The following is a 20268-nucleotide window of genomic DNA, read 5'->3' on the forward strand; positions in this document are numbered from 1 at the left end:
TTCATTTCTTTTAAGCATTTTTTCCTATCTTTTGGGCAAAAGTATCCCCACTACTAACAACTGCTTCTTCTTGCAAATGCTTCGTTCCCCTGAATTCTTTTCTGCTATTACTTTTATGGAAATAAGCACGACTGAATGTGTACTTAAAATGCATAGTAATATATGTTCACATTAATGTACCTGTGACTACATTTTATAGTTATAAAGTCATCATTAGGATTAGGACAAGATGAAGATGAAGAATCACCTTGGGATTCTGAGGTACTGTCTTACACTATTATTATTATCATTACTATTTTAAATATCACCATTGAGTGATGTTAAAATGAAAAAGGTATGCTTTGACTTTACTTTCTCGCCTCTGCATTTCCTCATACAAATCATTTTTTATGGTTTATCCTATAATGAATAAACTAGCTATGTGCGTAATATAATAAGACAGCGTAGTACAATTCTGCTAACTTGCAAGTGTCACTTAAGAAAGTCAGTGTGGAATAGCATAAAACACTAAGGCTTCCAAGTCATAAGGAATCAGTTTGGGTTGTGAAGTTAAGTTCACCTAAAAGCTAAAGAATTATTCCCGGTCAACCTATGCCCAAATGCATGACTCTGTGGTTTTTGTAGATGTGCAAATGTCCTAATGAGTCAGAAAGAAAGATTTTGGATTGTAGGGTGTTTATTTTTTAATAATTTGGAACTTGAAAAGATAATGCCTGGGACATCAAAGTATTATTATATTTGTAATGTCGAATAGATCTGCAAGAAACCGTTCCAATGAAAAAAGACCATAGTGAATAGTAATAATACGTAGGATTATACTAACAGTAATCAGCTGAGCGCTGTTTTAATACAGGACAACTGTCTTGTTCAGTTAAAATAGCATGCATTGAGTGTCTTGATGGCAACCATACTTGTAGTAATAGAAGTACAAAGTAATGATGAGCTGATGCGAGGTGACAGCTGTGGAAAGAGATAAGAAAGGTGTGATCTCCTGATACAGGCAACTGCAGCCTACTGGTCTAGACACTGTGTTTGAGGAAAGAACAGAATGGAATCCTGGATGGGTAACTCAATAGCTACAGAATCTTGGGAATAGTATAAAACACGTAGGCTTCCAAGTCATAAGGAATCGGTTTGGGTTGTGAAGTTAACTTTACCTAAAAATTAAAGTTATTCCAGTTCGAACTATGCCCAAATGCATGACTTTGTGGTTTTTGTGGATGTGTAAATATCCTAATGAAATTCAGAAAGAATTTGGATAGTAGGGTTTGTTTGTAACTTGGAACTAGGAAACATAATGTCTGGGATATCAAAGTATCATTATATTTGTATTGTCAAATAGGTCCGCAAGGACATTTTCTACAGTAGGAAAAGCCTGGTGAATACTAATAATATGTTGGATTACACTAACAACAATTTGGCTGAGTGCTGCTTTAATATGTAACAACTGTCGTGTTCAGTTAAAATAGCAAGCATTGAGTAACTTGATGGCGACCGTACTCGTAGTACTAGAAGTACAATGTAATGATGAGCCAATGTGAGATGACAGCTGTTGAAAGATATAAGAAAGGTGTGATCCTCTGATATAGGCAACTGCAGCCTACTGGTGTAGGCACTGTGTTTGACGATAAGAACACACTAGAATCCTGGATCGGTCACTTACTAGCTGTGGGATCTTGGGGAAACTTCTTTTTAACCTGTCGGATGTCAGTGACCTCATTTGTCGTAATGGTACTTATGCCTACCTTTCAGTATGTGGAATGAACTAATGTGGTAACAAATGTGAAAACACTTTGCGAAGTGTAAAGGGAGCTATAGAAATATAAAATCAATGATCACAGTGGGCCGTAGTGACTTACTAAATGGTGAGGACACTTTCTGTAAACCTGAAGGACAATCAAATGGCAGTAGTGTCAAGAATAGAGTGGAAAAGTTAGAAGGGGCATGTGGATTTCTAATCTGGGGGATTCTAAACTTCAGGAGACTGTGATAGGCGATACCCTGTAGATGTGTAGTGTTTCGGTACTTGAGGCTCTGTTGGTGCGAGCTCAGTGTTTCACCTTGAGTAAATTTCTAGTTAGATACCAGCTTTGTGCTGGGCAGTTAGACACTGAATGGGGAAGTTCAGGGGTTCAGCTGTAGCTGTAGGAGCAGAAAAACAAATGAACAGTCCATTGTAAGTCACTATATCTGGGTCATTTAAAGAGAATGGAGAATGCTGGGTTAGAGAATATTGTCATGGGGGGGGCACGGTTGTAGTTGGAATAGGAGTGGGAGTGCAGTTTCGGTGGTCAGGAAAGATCTTTCTGAGGGTGACAAAAACGGCCAAGTGAAGCATGAGAAGGAGCCAGTCATGTGAAGATCTAGGAGCAAAACCTGCTGGGCAGAGACAACAATGGATCACATCTGTTCATCATTTCATTCTAATGTCTTGGAATGGCCACCAAGCAGGAAGTGGGGTAACCATCATCAAACTGTTTTCATATTTGTTGTTTTGGGTGGAAAAGAAATAAAATGTGCATAGTAAGTGTCTGGTACATTTCAGATGACTATAATAAATAAATGTTCTTATTTTTCCCTGATTAGAAATTATTATACTTTTTTGAAAAGTTGCATAACTATATATAACATTTTTCCTATCATTTATTGAAACACAATTTAATGAAAAGTTTTTCTTATCTCTTTGCCACTTGGTTCAATCATGTTTTTCTATCAAATTTTTTGTCCAATAAGAGTTCGGTTTTTCCTAGCTCTTGTTGACATAGATGAAGTAGGTTCTAAAATGTTCTGTCTAAACTCAACTGGACATACACCAAGGGTTCTTACCATGTCAAGCAAGTATCTTGTTTTAACACTAAAAAACAAATCTGTCATTAGAAATATTTAACAGTTATATCAAGTACACTTATCAAAGTATTAGGTTGTTGTGAAAGTAATTGAGGTTTAAAAGGTTAAAAAAAATTGCAAATCTGCAATTACGTTTGCACGAACCTAATATATGCTTAAACACATATTTTTCAAAAAATCCTTTTCTTGGAGGTGATAACTTTAACATTTTCATCCTGAATTATTAACTAGAGATGGTGTGAAGTGTCCATTAATTACTAATCATCTTGTTTCCTAACCCCTTCAGCCGAGCATTGAAGTGGAAGATCCTGTTCCTAACAGAGCTGTAGGAATGGACGATGTGCAACCCTTCAGACCAGGTACACTGTGTAATACCAATTTAATTTTGGGAAGGAGTACGCAAGGACATTTGACATGCTCACAGTCTTCTATTCAGACTTACTTTCCTTTGTTACAAATTTAATTGAAGTATTTCACATAAACAACGTGATGTCATTGTTGGTATCGATGTTTGAGAAAAAAGACATCGACAGGAATAAGAAAACAAGATTTTAAAAGGGTGACTTCACTAAAATGTTTCTCCTCTTGTTTCGATATCCTAAATGTCCCAGTTTGGAACCCCTGTACTTAATAGGGGTTCTCAGAGGTTAATAATCAAACTGGAAGATACTTCCAGCGTTTCAAATGGTCATTTGAATTTTGACGTTTACCCAAGTAAGCCTCAGTTGCTACCATGTCATTTGTGTTTTAACTTTACTTCCTCTTAGTGTTGTGACACTGATGGTCTTAAGCCAACCAGATGTTCTGCTGAGCAGACACTGGCTATGTGTGTACGTGCGCCTATGGTGTCTTCGATTATTAAAAATGGGAGAAGTAATTAATGATAATGAATATTTGGTAGACACAATCTTTGAAAAAAGGCATTCTGAAGCTTTTGTGCCTTGGGATGCTTTTATGCTATTAAAAATTATTGAGAATTCCAAAGAATATTTTTAAGTCGGTAGTCTCCATAGATAGTTACAATATTAGAAATAAAAACTGAACAATTTAAAATACGAGCACACACAGTCATGCATTGCGTGAGCCATTGGAGCTACGACCCAGTAACCATAGAGCTATGATGTCACCATCAGAGCTGTGATATCACGGCTGTGGAAAACTCTACTGTACACTTAGAAGAGAATGAGAGTGAAAATGGCAAATGACATTCAGTCTTTCTGTGAAAATAGCTTTGACCTTTTCGGGCCCCTCGACTGACAGACCTTGGGACTTCACGGATTCTCACATGACATTGGAAACCACCGTTTTAAATGATGTACGGGCTTCCTGGATGTGAAGTGATAAAAGAGGCTTTAAAGCTTCACTTGTACAGTTGTTGTGGTTTTCTTTCACTTGTCTCATAGATTTAAGCTGAGATTGTGTTTAAAAAGCAAAAGGAAAATGTTTTGTTATGTATTTGTTTTCTGTCTCATGGTGCCCTGTACTCTTTGGAGCTCATGGGGACCCAGTTTGATCCCATTTTTCCTTGGAAACAATAAGGTCGCCCAGGACTGTAATTTGTCATATGAATATCTATTTATCTAAGGTTTAAAAACGAATTCTGAAGATATTGGAGCATTTAGAAAAGACCATTTTCTTATAATAAATAGTTTCTTATTTGAAGTAGTACGATTCATTAAAAGTTTTTGTAAACCCATGTTTGTCATGCATATTTAAACTTAAGTGGTTACACATAACTTTTGACAGTAACAAAAAAAAGCATACCCTGCACCATCTTAACTATTAAGAAGGAAATATTTAATTGGAAACACATTATGTAATAGAAATTGCTGCGTGACAATAGTTAATTAAACTTACCTATGTAAATGGCAAGTGTAGGACACCTAAAATAAAATGTATTCTGAAGGAATAGTGTGTTTGGGGGAAAAGAGGACGTGTGACTGCTTCTCTGAAAAAGGAAGTTTTACAAGATAGTCAACTTTGTGTTATTTTTACATCCTGATAAATGAAAACTTAATCCCAGAATTCAGATTGGGATTCTACTTCTTTGACCTCCAATCATGAAACTGGTCAAAGATGCAGGGATTGGAAAGTTGGTGATAAAAGGCCATTTGCATCACACTCCATGAGCAAAACTCTGTCAGCATCCACAGAGTTTGGACAGATGACCGTAATAGATAAACTAGAGACTCAGATTGTAGGTGTGTTTCTGTTATGTAATTATAGGCTCCATGACTTGAGTGAATCACAGCTACCAGAAAACAGAGAAAGCAAAGAAGGAAATAAAGAAACAGAAAGTGTTCAACTCTAGCCCACCTCTATGTAGGTTGATCGTAGTTCTGACTTTCCAATAGTCATTTTGTGGCAAAATCTACTTCATGTTTACTCTGTTTATGGAACTTAACAGCCAAACAGAATGACTTTTAGCAAGACATTGGCATTCTTCCTGAACCACAATAACATATGGAAATAAGAAAGAGAATGAGGTGAAAGCGTGATTTCCTTTAGACTAGTATTTAGCATACTCTGGGGAGTGGGCAGCAGAATTATACTTAGAACATTAGGACCAGATGGGAAAACTTCATAAAGACCTAAAGGTTGCCTAGTGAAACAAAACATAGTTTCTTAGCTTTAGTTTTATATTCTGAATTCAAAAGTATCAGTTAAAACTGTATGTATTGTAAATGAAAAAGCACCTTCCGAAACCAACAATCAAATATTTCTTGGATTTTCTATGGCTTTATATATTTTAGAATTGACTTTCCCAGCAGTGATGGGAATCTCAGCTGTGTCCGCAGTCTGTCTCCTCTTCTCTGTCTTCTTCCTTAAACCCCAGTGCTGAATCCTCAAAGGTGAAAAGAAATTTTCAGAATAGTAGAGGAAAACATTTCAGATATAAGGAAGGGTGTACACTGATAAATGCATCAGAAGTAAGTCATTCTGGAAACAATGAATGACATTGCAGTTGAATCTTAGGGTGTTGTTCAAAAGGTATATTACGAGGTAGAGAACAGAGTATATAGTGCAACTCGATGTGTTTGTACTGCATTTCTAAATTGTAGGGTTTTTTTCTGATTGTTTTTCTATCGATGTTCATTGAATGAATTTGTGGATGAATTTTTGACATGTTTGTATGCCTTTCACTTTGTGACATCTCATATTTCCCAAATGGTTTGTTAGCTAATTAGAAGTGTTAGCTAATTAGAAGTATTTCTTAAGTAAAGTAAATATTCAGGAAAAGATGACGCTTAATTTGAAGTCTCAGTTGATAAGATGTTATTTTCTGTATTTATAAAGATTATAGCTTTTATCTAATTGTTCTAAGTAGTTCGTTTTAACTAATACATAGATTTGTCAGCAGGACAACACCTAGGAATGACATCAGAGGAAGGACAAGCGAGGCTTGATGGAAATGAAAAGAACTACACACATGTATGTGAAATTTAATTTTAAATTTCTAGTATAATATGGTTTTCTGTGCTTTAATAATATAATAGAGTCCAATTGAAATTACCTTCCATGCTAGCCTTTTAGAGTCAAAAGGTCATAACTGAATGATATTTATAACATTTGAACTAGTTACAAAACTTAAAATGTTGTTAGAATCTATAGATATTCATAGCTCAACTTTATCTTTGGATTGAGGCAAAAAAAATAATAATAAAGTCCTGAATGTTGTTTGCTCCTTTAATTTTTATAACTCCCTTAAATAAAAAAGAAAGTAACATCAAATACTGAATCACATGATGAGACAGTTGAAATTATGAACCATGTAAAAATGATGGCCACTGATTCAGGCTCACGTGAAAGGAGTCATGATTTTCAGGGGTTCAAAATGTGCAGTTCCGTATGGCTGGTCACTAAGGCCAAGGTTAGAGATGGATTCTTCCTTGTGACCTCTGTGTAATGGACTCTGCGTCTACATTCAGGGAGAGAATGGGGTCATGCACTCAACTCAACTGCTTTTTAAGAGAATCACATCTTCTCAGGATGGGACCTTTGGTTGTTAGGACACAAACAGTAACTTTCTAATATCTTTCCTTTCAGTGTAGGAAATCAGTAAATATGATTTAATTTTTTGTCTGCTCTTACTAGTGGGTATTGAATAAGTTAGAATTGGATGCAACAGATAATTATATCAATGTATAACACAATGTGTAACACTCATAGTGTATAATGTGAATTAATATTTAGGAATTTACTTCTCTTACTGATTGATGTTAATGATGTGGGCTTCTAATTAAAGTTTGCCTATTCTCCAGTTATTAATCTTTAAAAGATATTCTTAAATTCACTGTAGGGGCTCACTATTTAAGACATGGTGAGGTGAACTATTTTAAATGAGAAAGCCTCTGTGACATTAAAAATCATCTACTGTTTCATTTTTTGGGTGGATTTAACATATAACCAATTGTTTAGTTCAAACAGTGACAAAATTAGTTTTGCGGATTCATGTTTTTCTTCTAATTTAGACTAAGGCAAGTTATTTTTCACTTTCTAATTAAAGTCCGATAATTTGGGAGTAAGTAAACGTAGATTAAGATTTTTAACAGTTAAATTTTAGTTATATTCTAATTTTTCTTTGTTCATATTCGATTCTCTAGGTTGTACAAGAGGAAAACAACACTCAGAGGCCACTTTCCCGAGAACAGGACAACAAAATATTACATGACACAGTTCTGACCAATTGCCTTCAACAACAAAAGGAGACAGAAATAAATCTTAAGAAAATGAATTCTGAGGTATTTTGTTTAGTCATTTTCAAATATGTGTGTATGTACATATTTTAAAAACCAATGTTGTACATATGGGAATTGTAGAGGATTTTAAAAGTGTGTGTGTGTGTGTGTGTGTGTGTGTGTGTGTGTGTGTGTGTATTTTAGGGAGAGTGACATTTTTGGTCCATTGCAATAAATTATATTCTTGATTGAAATCCTTTTATGTCCAACAGTCAAGTAGTGACGTTCCCAATGTGTCATCTAAAGGGGAGGTTTTCAATACTTTTTACAGGGATCGATGAGCTTTCTACAATCTCAAAACTATTGTTACTAATAACAGAAGTTTCAATTTGAGGCAGTGATTTCATCCCCTTGCTGTATTAGTAGAGAGGTCAGTTTTCACTTCCGCTGATTGTAAGGAGTAGAAGTATAGCCAGTGCAGAGACCATCTTTTAGATCTCATTCTCCTACTTTTGAGAAAAGGAACAATTTGTTCCAAGTAGAGTCCTATTTCAGTGCTAGGAACTTTTGAAGAAAATTGTATGCCATGATGCATACTTAGTGATAATTTATTGGTGAGTGTTTTATTCAAAGAAGTCAGTGTGTTTTCCCCTATTTCTCATTTATTTCTCCTTTAAACATTATGAAAAGGAAACAACACTTAAGCAGCAGCAAATATTTTCTAACAATAATTTTCTATTTTCTAAGAAGAGCTCTATAATTTTTAGCCTATTTACCCTGAGTTTTTTTTGAAATCTAAGGCTTCTTTTGAATTTATATATTTACACTAGAAGAGCAGCAAGCACCCTATTGTAGAGTCCAAAGTCCTGGGAAAAAATCCTGAACTTGCTCATCTTTGTAATCATTCTATTTGAAATTGTGATAACGAAGAGTTCATTGATGTATAAAGAAGTGCTTAGCGTAATGCCTAGATTTATCAGTGATTAGTAGATTTCATCTTACAACTGACTCTGAAAATATTAGAAAAGTAGAATATCTTTTGAGTATTCTTGGGAAAAAAAATTCTAGGAAATGTAATCAGTCCAAATGTATGCAGAGTGAATACTCTTACTGTGGGATAGGTGTATATTCACACGGTGACCTCTATTTTAAAATGTAGTCAGACTTCTTAATCTTCTATTTGATGCCTTCTGGGTTTGCTGCCTTTCCAGTTCTGAGACTCTTAAAATTCTCTGATGATTTTAAAATTCTCTTTTTCACTTTCATGGATTCAGCATCTTATATTATTATTTTTTTAACTTTGGGGAATTTATGCTCGTATAAAGTTGGAGGTTTGGATTCAGCATTGTATTTTTACAGTGGGATATCCACGTACTGCAACCTTTTCATTATATAAACACTTAGGTTCTTCTTTAATTTCAGAGGATATCATGATATGTCATTTCATTGAGTGCTAGCTACAAGTCTCCTTTGTTTTACTTAGGATTCTGAGAGTTACGAAAAAGCAAAAGACATGTTGCATGAAAATCACGTGTTGCAGGATGAAATCGCCATACTAAGACTACAAAGGGACACACTCATAACTCAGAAGCAGGAAATGGAAAAAAAATACTTTGAGGACACTGCAAATGTAAAAGAAAAGAAGGACCGTCTTCAAAAGACAATAAAACAGAATGACGAAACGCTAACAGAAACAGTATTTGAATATAACAGACAGCTTAATGTCCCAACAGCTGAGAATACAATGCTGAACTCTCAACTGGAGAATGAAAGACAAAGCAAAGAAAGATTGAAAACAGAAGCGGAATCCGACCATCATCATGAGTTTAGTAAGCAATTAAGACCCCTACAAAATTCTTTCCAGGAATTAAGAGATAAATGCTTGCATTTCGTGGACAACATCGGGTTTGCTATGTGTAACCTAAAAGAAAACAGTGAGATTCATTCTCAGCAACTTCCTAAAGCTGGAAGTAAATCCAATAGCTTAGACACTGAGCTCCCTCACGCAAGATATGATGTCAGAGAAAGGACATTGGTTTCTGAACCTGTACTGAAAGACCTAAACCAAACTCAGTGTCAAGAGGAGGAAATTGAACACATGAATCAAAGGGAACCAGAAAAATTGAACCCGTATACTGGAAAGCTGGAATCCCTAAAGGAGGAAAGATCTGACCTACAGAGTGGAAACATGCTTCTTCGAAGGCAACTGGATGATGCATTCCACAAAAGTGACAATAATGAAAAGTCAGGAATGAATATTGAAGAGCAGCTTCAGGGGCTTAGAACAGTGCGTCAAGCTGAATGTGAAAAACAAGATCCAGTGGTGAAAGAGAGCCCTAAGGAGTTAGTCAGCAAATTGAATCACTTGAAAGGAAGAATGTGCCAGTATGAAAACGATAAATCAGAAAGAGAGGTAAGTATCCAGAAAGATAGTTTTCACATTTCCTGAAAGAAAATTCAATGTTCAAATATTTGATGATGGCTAAATGTTGAATCTAGCAGAATATTAAAAATATATAGATTACAAATGTATTTGCTCTAACAGCTTAAAAGCATACATTGTATCCAGCAAACAAAACTTAGACCTGTGAGGTGCTTTACTTTGAGTAAAGGCATTGTGTTGACTATGAAATTTTAAGGTATAAATTGTTATTAGATACATATTGATATGAATGATTTAGTCTTATACTGCTACAATAATAATTTTCATCTTTCTGTTACCACATTGTAATACCATTATGAAGCAGATAAATGGAAATGCTCCTATGCAAACTGAGTTTTTAGAGATAGAGGTTCAATTAAGTGGATTACCTAGAGAGTTAATTCTAGATTTCCCACATGAACTGAAGTGTAGATGCTGTCCCTTTCCCTCAGTAGTTTCTTCCACATTTTAGTTGGTATAATTTTGTTTTTATTCATGTCAATTTGATATAAATTGGAACTATTTCAGTCTCAAATAATGTATTCTTAGGACCTGTGACCTCTTTAAAGGCAGCTAATTTTTCATTAAATCATAATTTGGGACAAATGTGAGGAGTTTTATCAAAACTCTACTTGATTTAATCTTCCCATTGCTATCTATAATTGTCCTTGAATATTTTTACAAATTCATTTTTCTCATCGCAAGGCCCATTTACTATCATTTGGACATAAGTTTGTCCATTTCAAAGAGAATTTAGCAGTCTCTGATTTATTAATTTGGCACTGGGTCTCCATTTTCAGACGAGTGAGGGGAGGCAGGATTCATGTGTAGCAGGAAGGGAGGTCCAGGCCATGAAGACCACTGGAATGAGTTTGCTTTTCTTCTAAGATACAGGAATCTGTTGGAAGGTTGTGAGCAGTGGACTGCATATGTGAGGACCTGTGAAGTCAATTTAAGCCTGTGATAAAAAAAGGGGGAAAACATTCCACAATGTATACTTGACGACCGCTAGTCCCACCGACATACCAATTTCCCCTTGAGATGTCAGTAGATTGTTAAGCTCTGCGGCTTCATCAGGGGAAGTGGAGAGTGGGGCTGAATCTGTTGTTCAAGTAACCTTCGTAATAGTGAGTGGGCAGCAGGATAACACCTTCTGTGTCTTACCCAGATTCAGTAGACAGAATTGTGTCCAAAAGAAGAAAACAAGGTGAACTGATGCATGGGGTGATCTTTTTCGAGTTACATATTATATTAATATGTTAGAGTTAGCAAATTTTAACATAATTTAATAGATGTGATTATAAGATCACTAACAGAATCATCTTTCTAGATGCTTGGGAGACGATTTCAACAAGAGCTACCTGACTCCACAAAAAAACTGTCTATGTCAGAGGCTTCACTGGAGGATAGATCACGTTACCGTATGAATTCAGAAGCTGAGACACAGGATTTCAAGACATTAGAGCATATCAGGAGTCAGGTATGTGTGAAATGTAACCTGTCAACAGTTCATCTATAGTTGATTAATATAAAGTGTTTTAAGACCCTGATTTTCAAGGGCAGCTTTCTTTTGTGTTTTCGGTGTAATTAATTTATTATAATTTTATTATCTTTATAATGCACTTCTTCCTTAAACTCTGGCTTCCATCCTGCTGTTTGCAACGTATGTTTTTTCTTATATCTATACCCTTGGTAACGTTGAGAAATAGGCAGCATTCCTCATAGAAATCGAGAGACTTTCTTCCTACTAAACAATATTTTGTAGTGATATCTCCATTACCAGGATGAAGCAGCCATTTAAAATCAGAAGATAATGCTTACTAGAACGATTCAGAAATTTGTCTTATTTCTTATCATCACTTTTGTAAATGGTTACAGCATTGGTATATATTTCATGGACTTCAAACTAACTTGTACAGAAAGTTCAGTATACAAACCAGTTGAAGTAGGCATTTCCTTCATTTTGTTTTCATTTTTGAAATATTGTAAAAGTGTAGAAATATGTTGATCATTATAGTATGCACACCCACAATAGAGAATTAAGAAAATAATCCAGATTCACTATATTTGTGTGTTTTTTAATCTTCATTGGGATGCAATCCCCATATCATATTTCACCATTTAAAATATACAATTCAATATCTCTTGTTACATTCAGAGAGATGTGGAACTATCACCACAATTATAGAACATTTCCATTACCCCCAAAAGAAACCCCACATCCCTTAGCTGTCACCCTATCTTCCTGTCTCTCCCAGCCTCAGGCAACCACCAATCTACTTTCTGTCTCTGTAGATTTGCCTACTTTGGATATTTCATGTAAATGGAATCACACGATGTGAGGTCCCTTGTGACTCGCTTCTTTCACGTAACATCACGTTTCCAGGGTTCCACCGTGTTGTAGCACACATCAGTTGTGAGCTATTTCTTCCTATTGCCCAATGTTGCTTCACCTTGTGGACAAAATACTTACCCATTCATCAGCTGATGGAACTTTGTGTTGTTTCCACTTTTTGGCTGTTAATAATTCTGCTATGAACACGAGTTTACAAGTTATGGTGGGAGCCAGTGTTTTGATTTCCCTGCCCCCGGATTTCTGGCTCCCAATCTGGCCTCTCCATGAAGCTTTCTCTGACTGTTTGAACTCTCATTGAACCCGTGTTCCTCAGCACTTGTCGGATAGTCTGTGCAGAGCAATCAAGCCCTAAATTTGACATAGTTTCAATTTTTCATGAGAGAGAATTCTGTCTTTCTAAGTATAAGTTTGTCTAAGGGGAAATAGTATTTGATGTGATGGCACCTATCCTTGCATAAATTGAAAATGTTTTCTTCAACAGTTGTTAGGATAAAATTAAATATTTTATACCAAACCAATACTTCCCCTTGGAGACATTGATATAATTAAACTTTTATTCTGAAAATATTTCTCACAATTATATATAAAACTGAAAGCACATCTCCAATAGAAAATTGTTCAGTGAAATGCTCATGTTCCCCCTGTCCATAAAAATAAAAAACTGAAATAAAAGGGAGCCAGCCCTTCCTGTCTGCAGCCAGCCAGGGTGTACAGGTCGATAGCACATTCTAACTACAGCTCGGAGGACGGCTTTTCTGATCTGCCAGAGCGTGCTGCTTCCATCTGCTCCTCTGAGTTCTGACACATCCCCACAGAACCAGTTGCTGGGAAGGAATTGATTTGGAAAGTTGGCTTTAGCACTAGAGTCCGTTATTTCCATATCAGTGGCTTTACCCTGCCTCTCACGGTCATATAAATTGTATGCTCAATCCAGGAGGTGGTATTTGCATTGTAGTCCATACTCATTATGGACTACACTGAGTGTACATAGGAACGTATACATTATTACAAGCAGAGAAAATGTACTGTTGGCTCTTGGAATTGGTAAAAGGATTTTAGTACTGGGGTTATATTCTGGGCTTAATGCTCCCCATTTTTTGACATTGCTGATAGTTTGATGAATGATTTCAGTGTAACTGGTGTAAGAGACCACTTCCATTCGCATCCCATCTGTGTAAAATATCAAATTTTATTAGAACCTAAAATACAGCAACAATAATGCTAACTGCAAACCCTTTGATTTTACTGTGTGCCATGTCCTTTTCTATTACATATGTTCCCTAATTTAATCTTCCCAATATCCCAGTGAGGTAGATGCCACTATTGTCTCATTTTATACATGAAGAAACTGAGACCCAAAAAATTTAAGTATTTTGCTCAAGGTCACCCAGCTAATAACTGGTGGACTTGGGATAAAAACCCAGGCATTTTGGCTCTTATTTAGTTACTGCCCCTCAAACTATTCCATGACTATCTGACTGCCCCCAAGAGTAGCCTGTTAACTTTCATAATCACTGGACTAGCCTGGTAATTCACTTATGTGAATATTTAAAATTAGAGTTGATGGGATGCTTGGAATACAGTATGTTTGATTTCTTGGGTATTTGTACCACAAGGTATGATAATTGTGAGAACTCATTCAAGAAAAAGTGCTCCATACCTCGTTGCTGAATATCACTGCGGTCACAAAGCTCCCTTTGGGAAGCTCTGCACCAATGCCACCGCCTAGTTCACAGTTCAAAGCACTTCTGGAACTCTTTTTCTGGAATGGCCATCATTGCTGTCATCATATTACCCTTGATGTCCTGAATGTCATCAAATAGTCTTCCTTTCCATATTTTCTTTATCTTTGGATAATGACATATTTAGTCACTGGGGACCAGATCAGGTGAGTAGGGAGGGTATTGCAATACAGTTATTTGTTTACAGGCTAAAAACTCCCTCAGACACAGTGCCCTGTGAGCTGGTGCATTGTCGTGATGCAAGAGCAATGAGTTGTTGGCTAAAAGTTCAGGTCGTCTTAACTTTTTCACACAATCTTTTAAGCAATTCCAAAGAGTAAACTTGGTTAACTGTGTGTCCAGTTGGTAGAAATTCATAATGAACAGTCCCTCACATATATATAAAAAAAGGGGAGCAACATCATTGCAACAGGTTTGCGAACTTAATTGTCAGATGTCATAGATCATCAGTAAACATAACTTTTTCTTTATTTTAGCTGCAAGAAGCAGGAGCTCGACATCCAGAGGATGCACGATGCACTGAGAAGATGCAAGATCACGTGCAAAAGTATAAGTTAAAGCAGCACAGAAAATAACTTGAGTATTTATAAAGCAGATGTGTAGTGTAGTATGACCATTAGATCAGTTATAACAATAAACACATGAGTGTGAACCTGGGTCAAAATGTCAGCTTTGAGCTACCTTGAAAAGAATAATTTGTGTACATTATCTCTAATTTTGCACATTATGCAAAATTCACAACTAGAAAAATAGCACAATTGCCAAATCATGCGCTTTTCAAATTGTAAGATTTTATGTAGTTGCACCATAGATATTTGTTCAGTGATTATGTGGTATGCTTTAAAGTCAATGTGTGAGAATAATTATGTCAAAATATTCACTTTAGGCTTAAAGCTGAAAATACTGACCTAATACTGACAATTCAAAAGCTAATGGGCATAATCGAACAACTTCACAGGCACCTGTCAGGTACAAGTTTGGTAAGTGAATCTCTTCATTTCTGTCATACTGCAAAGGAATTTCTATGTCTGTCATAGTACCATATAAGGATATTTTAGACAATAAGAACAGTCTCATTAATAAAAGTACTGTATTCATGTTGATACTACTTGCTGGGAGTAACGTAATTCCTCTCCACAGAGAAAGAAATCTCAGTTCATAAAATTAATGATTTTTGTAGTAAGATTTTTATAGAAAAAGATTGTGATAGTCTAAAGGCAATATTTGACATACACCATGTTTCAATTATCCTTTCGTTTGTCCAACATTTGGGTTTTTCCAACTGTTGGCTATTGCTATTTATGCTGCCACAAACATCGGACTACAAATATCTGTTTGAGTCCAGGCATTTGAGTAATGATTTGATCCAGAATTCTAAATTTCCCTTGAAATCTAAACCCTTTAGTGAGATTTGGAGAATGAATTACTTTTAATGTTCTAATTTGTTTTCTTCATCATTAACGAATACTGGGTCATTAGGCAAATGTTTCCTGAAAAGAATATACTTTTCTCCTTGTTGGATTTTGAAAAAGAAAAGAGATGGCAGTGTAAAAGTAGAAATGAATGCCCAATCAAGTCCTTACATAGTAACATAGTGCTTCTAGCTTTGCAAGTTTAGAAACTAATCTTTTTCCACTCACTTGAGTTAATCATACGCTTTTAAAGATTGAACAGTTCGATGTCAGAAAAGATTGATGTGTCATCCAGGATGACAATTTCCTGATGGACAGTGAAAAACGTGTCACTATCTTTCCTAAGCAGAGCAACATTCCTCTGCCATCCTCCTGTCCTCTGTAGGAGAGGCTCCCTAGGATTTCTCATCATAAGATCGCATTGTGACCCCTGAGGTGGACCAATGACATAGATGTACCTTCCAGCTGGTGTCTTTCAGTCACAGTAGCCAGGTCTAAGCAATTTCATTAGACAGTCATGCCCATCAAGGGAAACAGAAGATTGTTCTGATGGTCCTTCTTGTGGCCAAAGAAACTTTGAAAAAAAATTTTTGTCTAGACTTCTTGTCAATTAAGTCACATTATGTTGCTAACATACTTTTCATATGAGTGACATGATAATGTGTTGATAAGGAGTCTTACATGAATGTGAGTTCCATGAGTTGTCACATCACAGCTTTATAGAGAAATCTATTATATTAAGGTATCAAAAATTGAAAAATTGGGGATTTGTGGTCGAGATAGCAGAGTAGGTAAATGCCATGCTTGCCTCCTCTCACGACCACATCAAAATTACAACTAAACTACAGAACAATCATCACTGAGCATCACCTGAAGTCTAGCTCAACCAAAGTCGTCCTACCTCTAGGGACATACAGAAGAAGTCACCTCGAGACTGGTAGGAGGAGCAGAAAAACAGAACGAGCTGATGCCAGACCCTTGTGCTACTGTCAGAAGTCTAGAGGGATATCTTGCTTGTCGAGGTCCACTAGGGGTGTGAGAGGTCCCAGCTCCACACCAGGCATCCTAGCCCAGGATTCCAATGCTAGAGAGAGATGTCCCCATAGCTTCTGGCTGTGGAAACCACTGGTCATTCTGGTTGGGTGAGATGAAAAGGGTGGCTAGAGTCCCAGTTGATTCTTTTATAGGGCTTGGAATGGGCTTACTAACTGACAGATTCATTTGCCCTGAACTCTAACACTGGGCAGTAGTTCAGGGATATAAGGGGAGGAACTAAGTTTTTTGCCTTTAGGGTGATGGCTGGAGGGGAGCTTCTTCCCACACAGAGGTGCTTGTGGAATCCATTGTTTCTGTACTGATCCATCACCTGTTGCAGTGTGAGACATAGACGGCCTCCATCTCTTGAGTCTACATCAACCTGGCTAACACTGTCCACCCCACCCTGGTGATTCCCTGAGAACCTGCCCCACCTAACTTGAGAGCCAACCCAAGCTTCTTCCAGTGACTTTTCCAAAAAAAAAAACATCCTGTCTTGGCTCATGCTGCAGACTTGCCTAAAATCTCTCAAAGGTTCACAAAACCTAAACAAGCGTTATGTGGCCTCAGCTGTCCTTTACTTCTTGCTGTGTAGACCCAAGATGGCACTAATGGAAGCTGGCTGTGGTTCATAACTGGAACTCTTGAGGCACCTCCAAAGCCGGTGCAGGTGGCGCCATCTGCATACTGCTTTGTGGTCAAGCTAGGTGGCCCTCTGCAGGACATAGGCTGCGGCTGAACTAGGCCTGTGGCCGGGCCACTTCTAGGAGTCCCTAGGGCTGACATACCTGGTGGCCATCTTTGGACAGAGCAGGAGCATCACCGCTCTGGTGCCTCCCAGAAAGACACAACCAAAGTGTACACAGGGCAGACACCAGTGCCCTGCTAAAGCAAATCCTGCTCTATAGGGGCAGCCCCTGCAAAACAGCTCCTCCACTGTAGTCGTGGTCAGTCCTCACAACCACACAGTCTGAGCATCAATACCTCCCATTGACATGCCAACAGCAGCCAAGGCTGCACTACAACAGGAGAGCACAGAGGACTCACACAAGGGGCAGAGCTGCCGCCCCCGGCTCTGGGTACCAAGGAGGCTGTGCCACACGGCCCCACAGGACACCTACTATATAAGGCCACTCAAATAGGCCTGGGAGACACAGCAGTCCTACCTCATACACAGAAACATTCAGAAGGAGGGAGCCAACATGGGGAGTCAAAGAAACATGCCAAATAAAAGAACAGAAGAAACCTCCAGAAAAATACTGAGCAAGATAGAGACAAGCAATCTATCAGATGCAGAGTTCAAAACACTGGTTATTAGGATGCTCAGGGACCTCAAGAAGAACTTCCACTAAGACATAGGAAACATAAAAATGAAGATAGAAAACATAAAAATGAACCAGTCATAAGTAAAGAATAAAATAACTGAAAAAGCGAATGTCTTAGAGGGAATGAAAACTGACTAGATGAAGCAGAGAATCGAATGAGTGATTTAGAAGATACGGTAGCAGAGAATACCCAGTCAGAACAGCAAAAAGAATCCAAAATATGAGGACAGTTTAAGGGACCTCTGAGAATGTCAAGCATACCAACATTATCATATGGGGTACTACGAGAAGAAGAAATGAAGGAATTCGAAATGTACTTGATAATGACTGAGAACTTCCCTAACTTGGTAAAGGAAATGGACATATAAGCCCAGAATTTCAAAGAAGATGAGCCCAAACAGGCCCATACCAAGATACGTCATAATTAAATGCCAAAGTTTATAGGCAAATAAAGACTTTTTAAAACAGCAAGAAAAAAGCGGTTAGTAACCTGTAAAGGAGCACCCATAAGACTAGCAGGTGATTTCTCAAGAGCAACTTTGTAGGCCAGAAGGGATTGGCACAAAATATTCAAAGTGATGAAAGACATGCCTACAACTAAGATTTCTTTACCCAGCAAAGCTATAATTTAGTATCATAGGACAGATCAAGAGCTTTCTGGAGGAAAAAAAAAAAAAACTGAAGGAGTTCATCAGTACCAAACCAGTATTACAAGGAATATTAGAGGGACTTCTTTAAAAGTAACAAAAAAGGAAGAACAAAAACATCAATCATAAAATAGCAGTAACTACATATCTATGCACAATCACTTTATGTGTAAATAGATTAAATTCTCCAATCAAAACACAGGGTGGCTGAAAGGATAAGAAAATAAGATCCTTACATATGCTCCCTACAACAGACTTGCTTCAGATCAAAAGACACAGAGACTGAAAATAAAGGGATATTTCATGAAAACAAAATAAAATTTAAAAAGCTGTGGGAGCATAAATATGGACAGATAATTTTTGACAAAGAAGCTAAAAACATACAATGGACGAAAGACAGCCTCTTCAATAAATGGTGCTGGCAGAATTGGATAGCTACGTGCAAAAGAATGAAACTGGACTGCTATCTGTCACCATGTACCAAAATTAATTCAAAATGGATCAAAGACTTAAGCATAAGACCGGACACAATAAACTGCATTGAAGAAAACATAGGTACTAAACTTATGGACCTTGGGTTCAAAGAGCATTTTATGAATTTGACTCCAAAGGCAATGGAAGTAAAAACTAAAATAAACAAATGGGATTATATGAAACTGAAAAGCTTCTGCACAGCAAAAGAAACTATTGACAAAATAATGAGGCAACCAACTGAATGGGAGAAGATTTTCGCAAAGAGTTCCTCTGATAAGGGGCTAATATCCAAAATATACAAGGAACTCATGAAACTCAACAACAAAAAAACAAACAACCCAATTGAAAAATGGACAGAGGACCTGAAGAGACATTTCTCCAAAGAGGATATACAAATGGCAAATAGACATATGAAAAAATGCTCAACATCGCTAATCATCAGAGAAATGCAAATGAAAACCACAATGAGATATCACCTCACCCCAGTCAGAATGGCTTTCATCAACAAAACAAATAGTAACAAGTGTTGGAGAGGCTGTGGAGAAAAAGGAACTCTCATACACTGTTGGTGGGAATGCAGACTGGTGCAGCCGCTATGGAAGGCAGTGTGGAGGTTCCTCAAGAAATTACGAATAGAATTACCATATGACCCAGCAATCGCTCTCCTGGGTATCTACCCCAAAAATATAAAAGCATTTCTCTATAGAGACACGTGTACGCCAGTGTTCATTGCAGCTTTGTTTACTGTGGCCAAGACATGGAAACAACCAAAATGTCCTTCGATAGATGAATGGATAAAGAAGTTGTGGTACATATACACAATGGAATACTATTCGGCGTTAAGGAAAGATGATATAGGAACATTTGTGACAACATGGATGGATCTCGAGAGAATAATGCTAAGTGAAACAAGCCAGACAGAAAAAGCAGAGAATCCTATGATTTCACTGATATGTGGTATATAAACCAAAAAGAACAAGACAAACAAATGAGAAACAAAAACTCATAGACACAGACAATAATTTAGTGGTTACCAGAGGGTAAGGGGGTGGGGGGTGGGTGATGAGGGTAAAGGGGATCAAATATATGGTGATGGAAGGAGAACTGACTCTGGGTGGTGAACACACAATGGGATTTATAGACGATGTAATACAGAATTGTACACCTGAAATCTATGTAAATTTACTAACAATTGTCACCCCAATAAAATTAATTAAAAAAAAAAAGCTGTGGGAGCAATACTTATATCACACAATATAGACTTTTAAACAAAGGCTATCACAAGAGTTGAAGAATGACCCAGATATCCCACTTCAGAGTATTTATCCA

The 20268-nt window shown here is 37.1% G+C and overlaps 1 protein-coding gene across 1 annotated transcript in view; it reads left to right on the top strand.

Annotated features, from left to right (window-relative positions):
• The first annotated feature begins 205 nt into the window (after positions 1 to 205).
• Positions 206 to 20268, top strand: part of LOC308503932 (ankyrin repeat domain-containing protein 26-like) — a 78663-nt gene continuing 58600 nt past the window's right edge. The window contains exons 1-8 of the mRNA XM_081063725.1: positions 206 to 261; positions 3134 to 3206; positions 6209 to 6279; positions 7452 to 7589; positions 9010 to 9939; positions 11279 to 11428; positions 14523 to 14593; positions 14933 to 15026. Coding sequence (XP_080919851.1) covers positions 3179 to 3206; positions 6209 to 6279; positions 7452 to 7589; positions 9010 to 9939; positions 11279 to 11428; positions 14523 to 14593; positions 14933 to 15026 — 1482 coding nt within the window. The 5' untranslated portion in view covers positions 206 to 261; positions 3134 to 3178. The remainder of the gene's footprint in view (positions 262 to 3133; positions 3207 to 6208; positions 6280 to 7451; positions 7590 to 9009; positions 9940 to 11278; positions 11429 to 14522; positions 14594 to 14932; positions 15027 to 20268) is intronic.

Source organism: Rhinolophus hipposideros (genome assembly GCF_964194185.1).
Source record: "Rhinolophus hipposideros genome assembly, chromosome: 2".
Lineage (NCBI taxonomy): Eukaryota > Metazoa > Chordata > Mammalia > Chiroptera > Rhinolophidae > Rhinolophus > Rhinolophus hipposideros.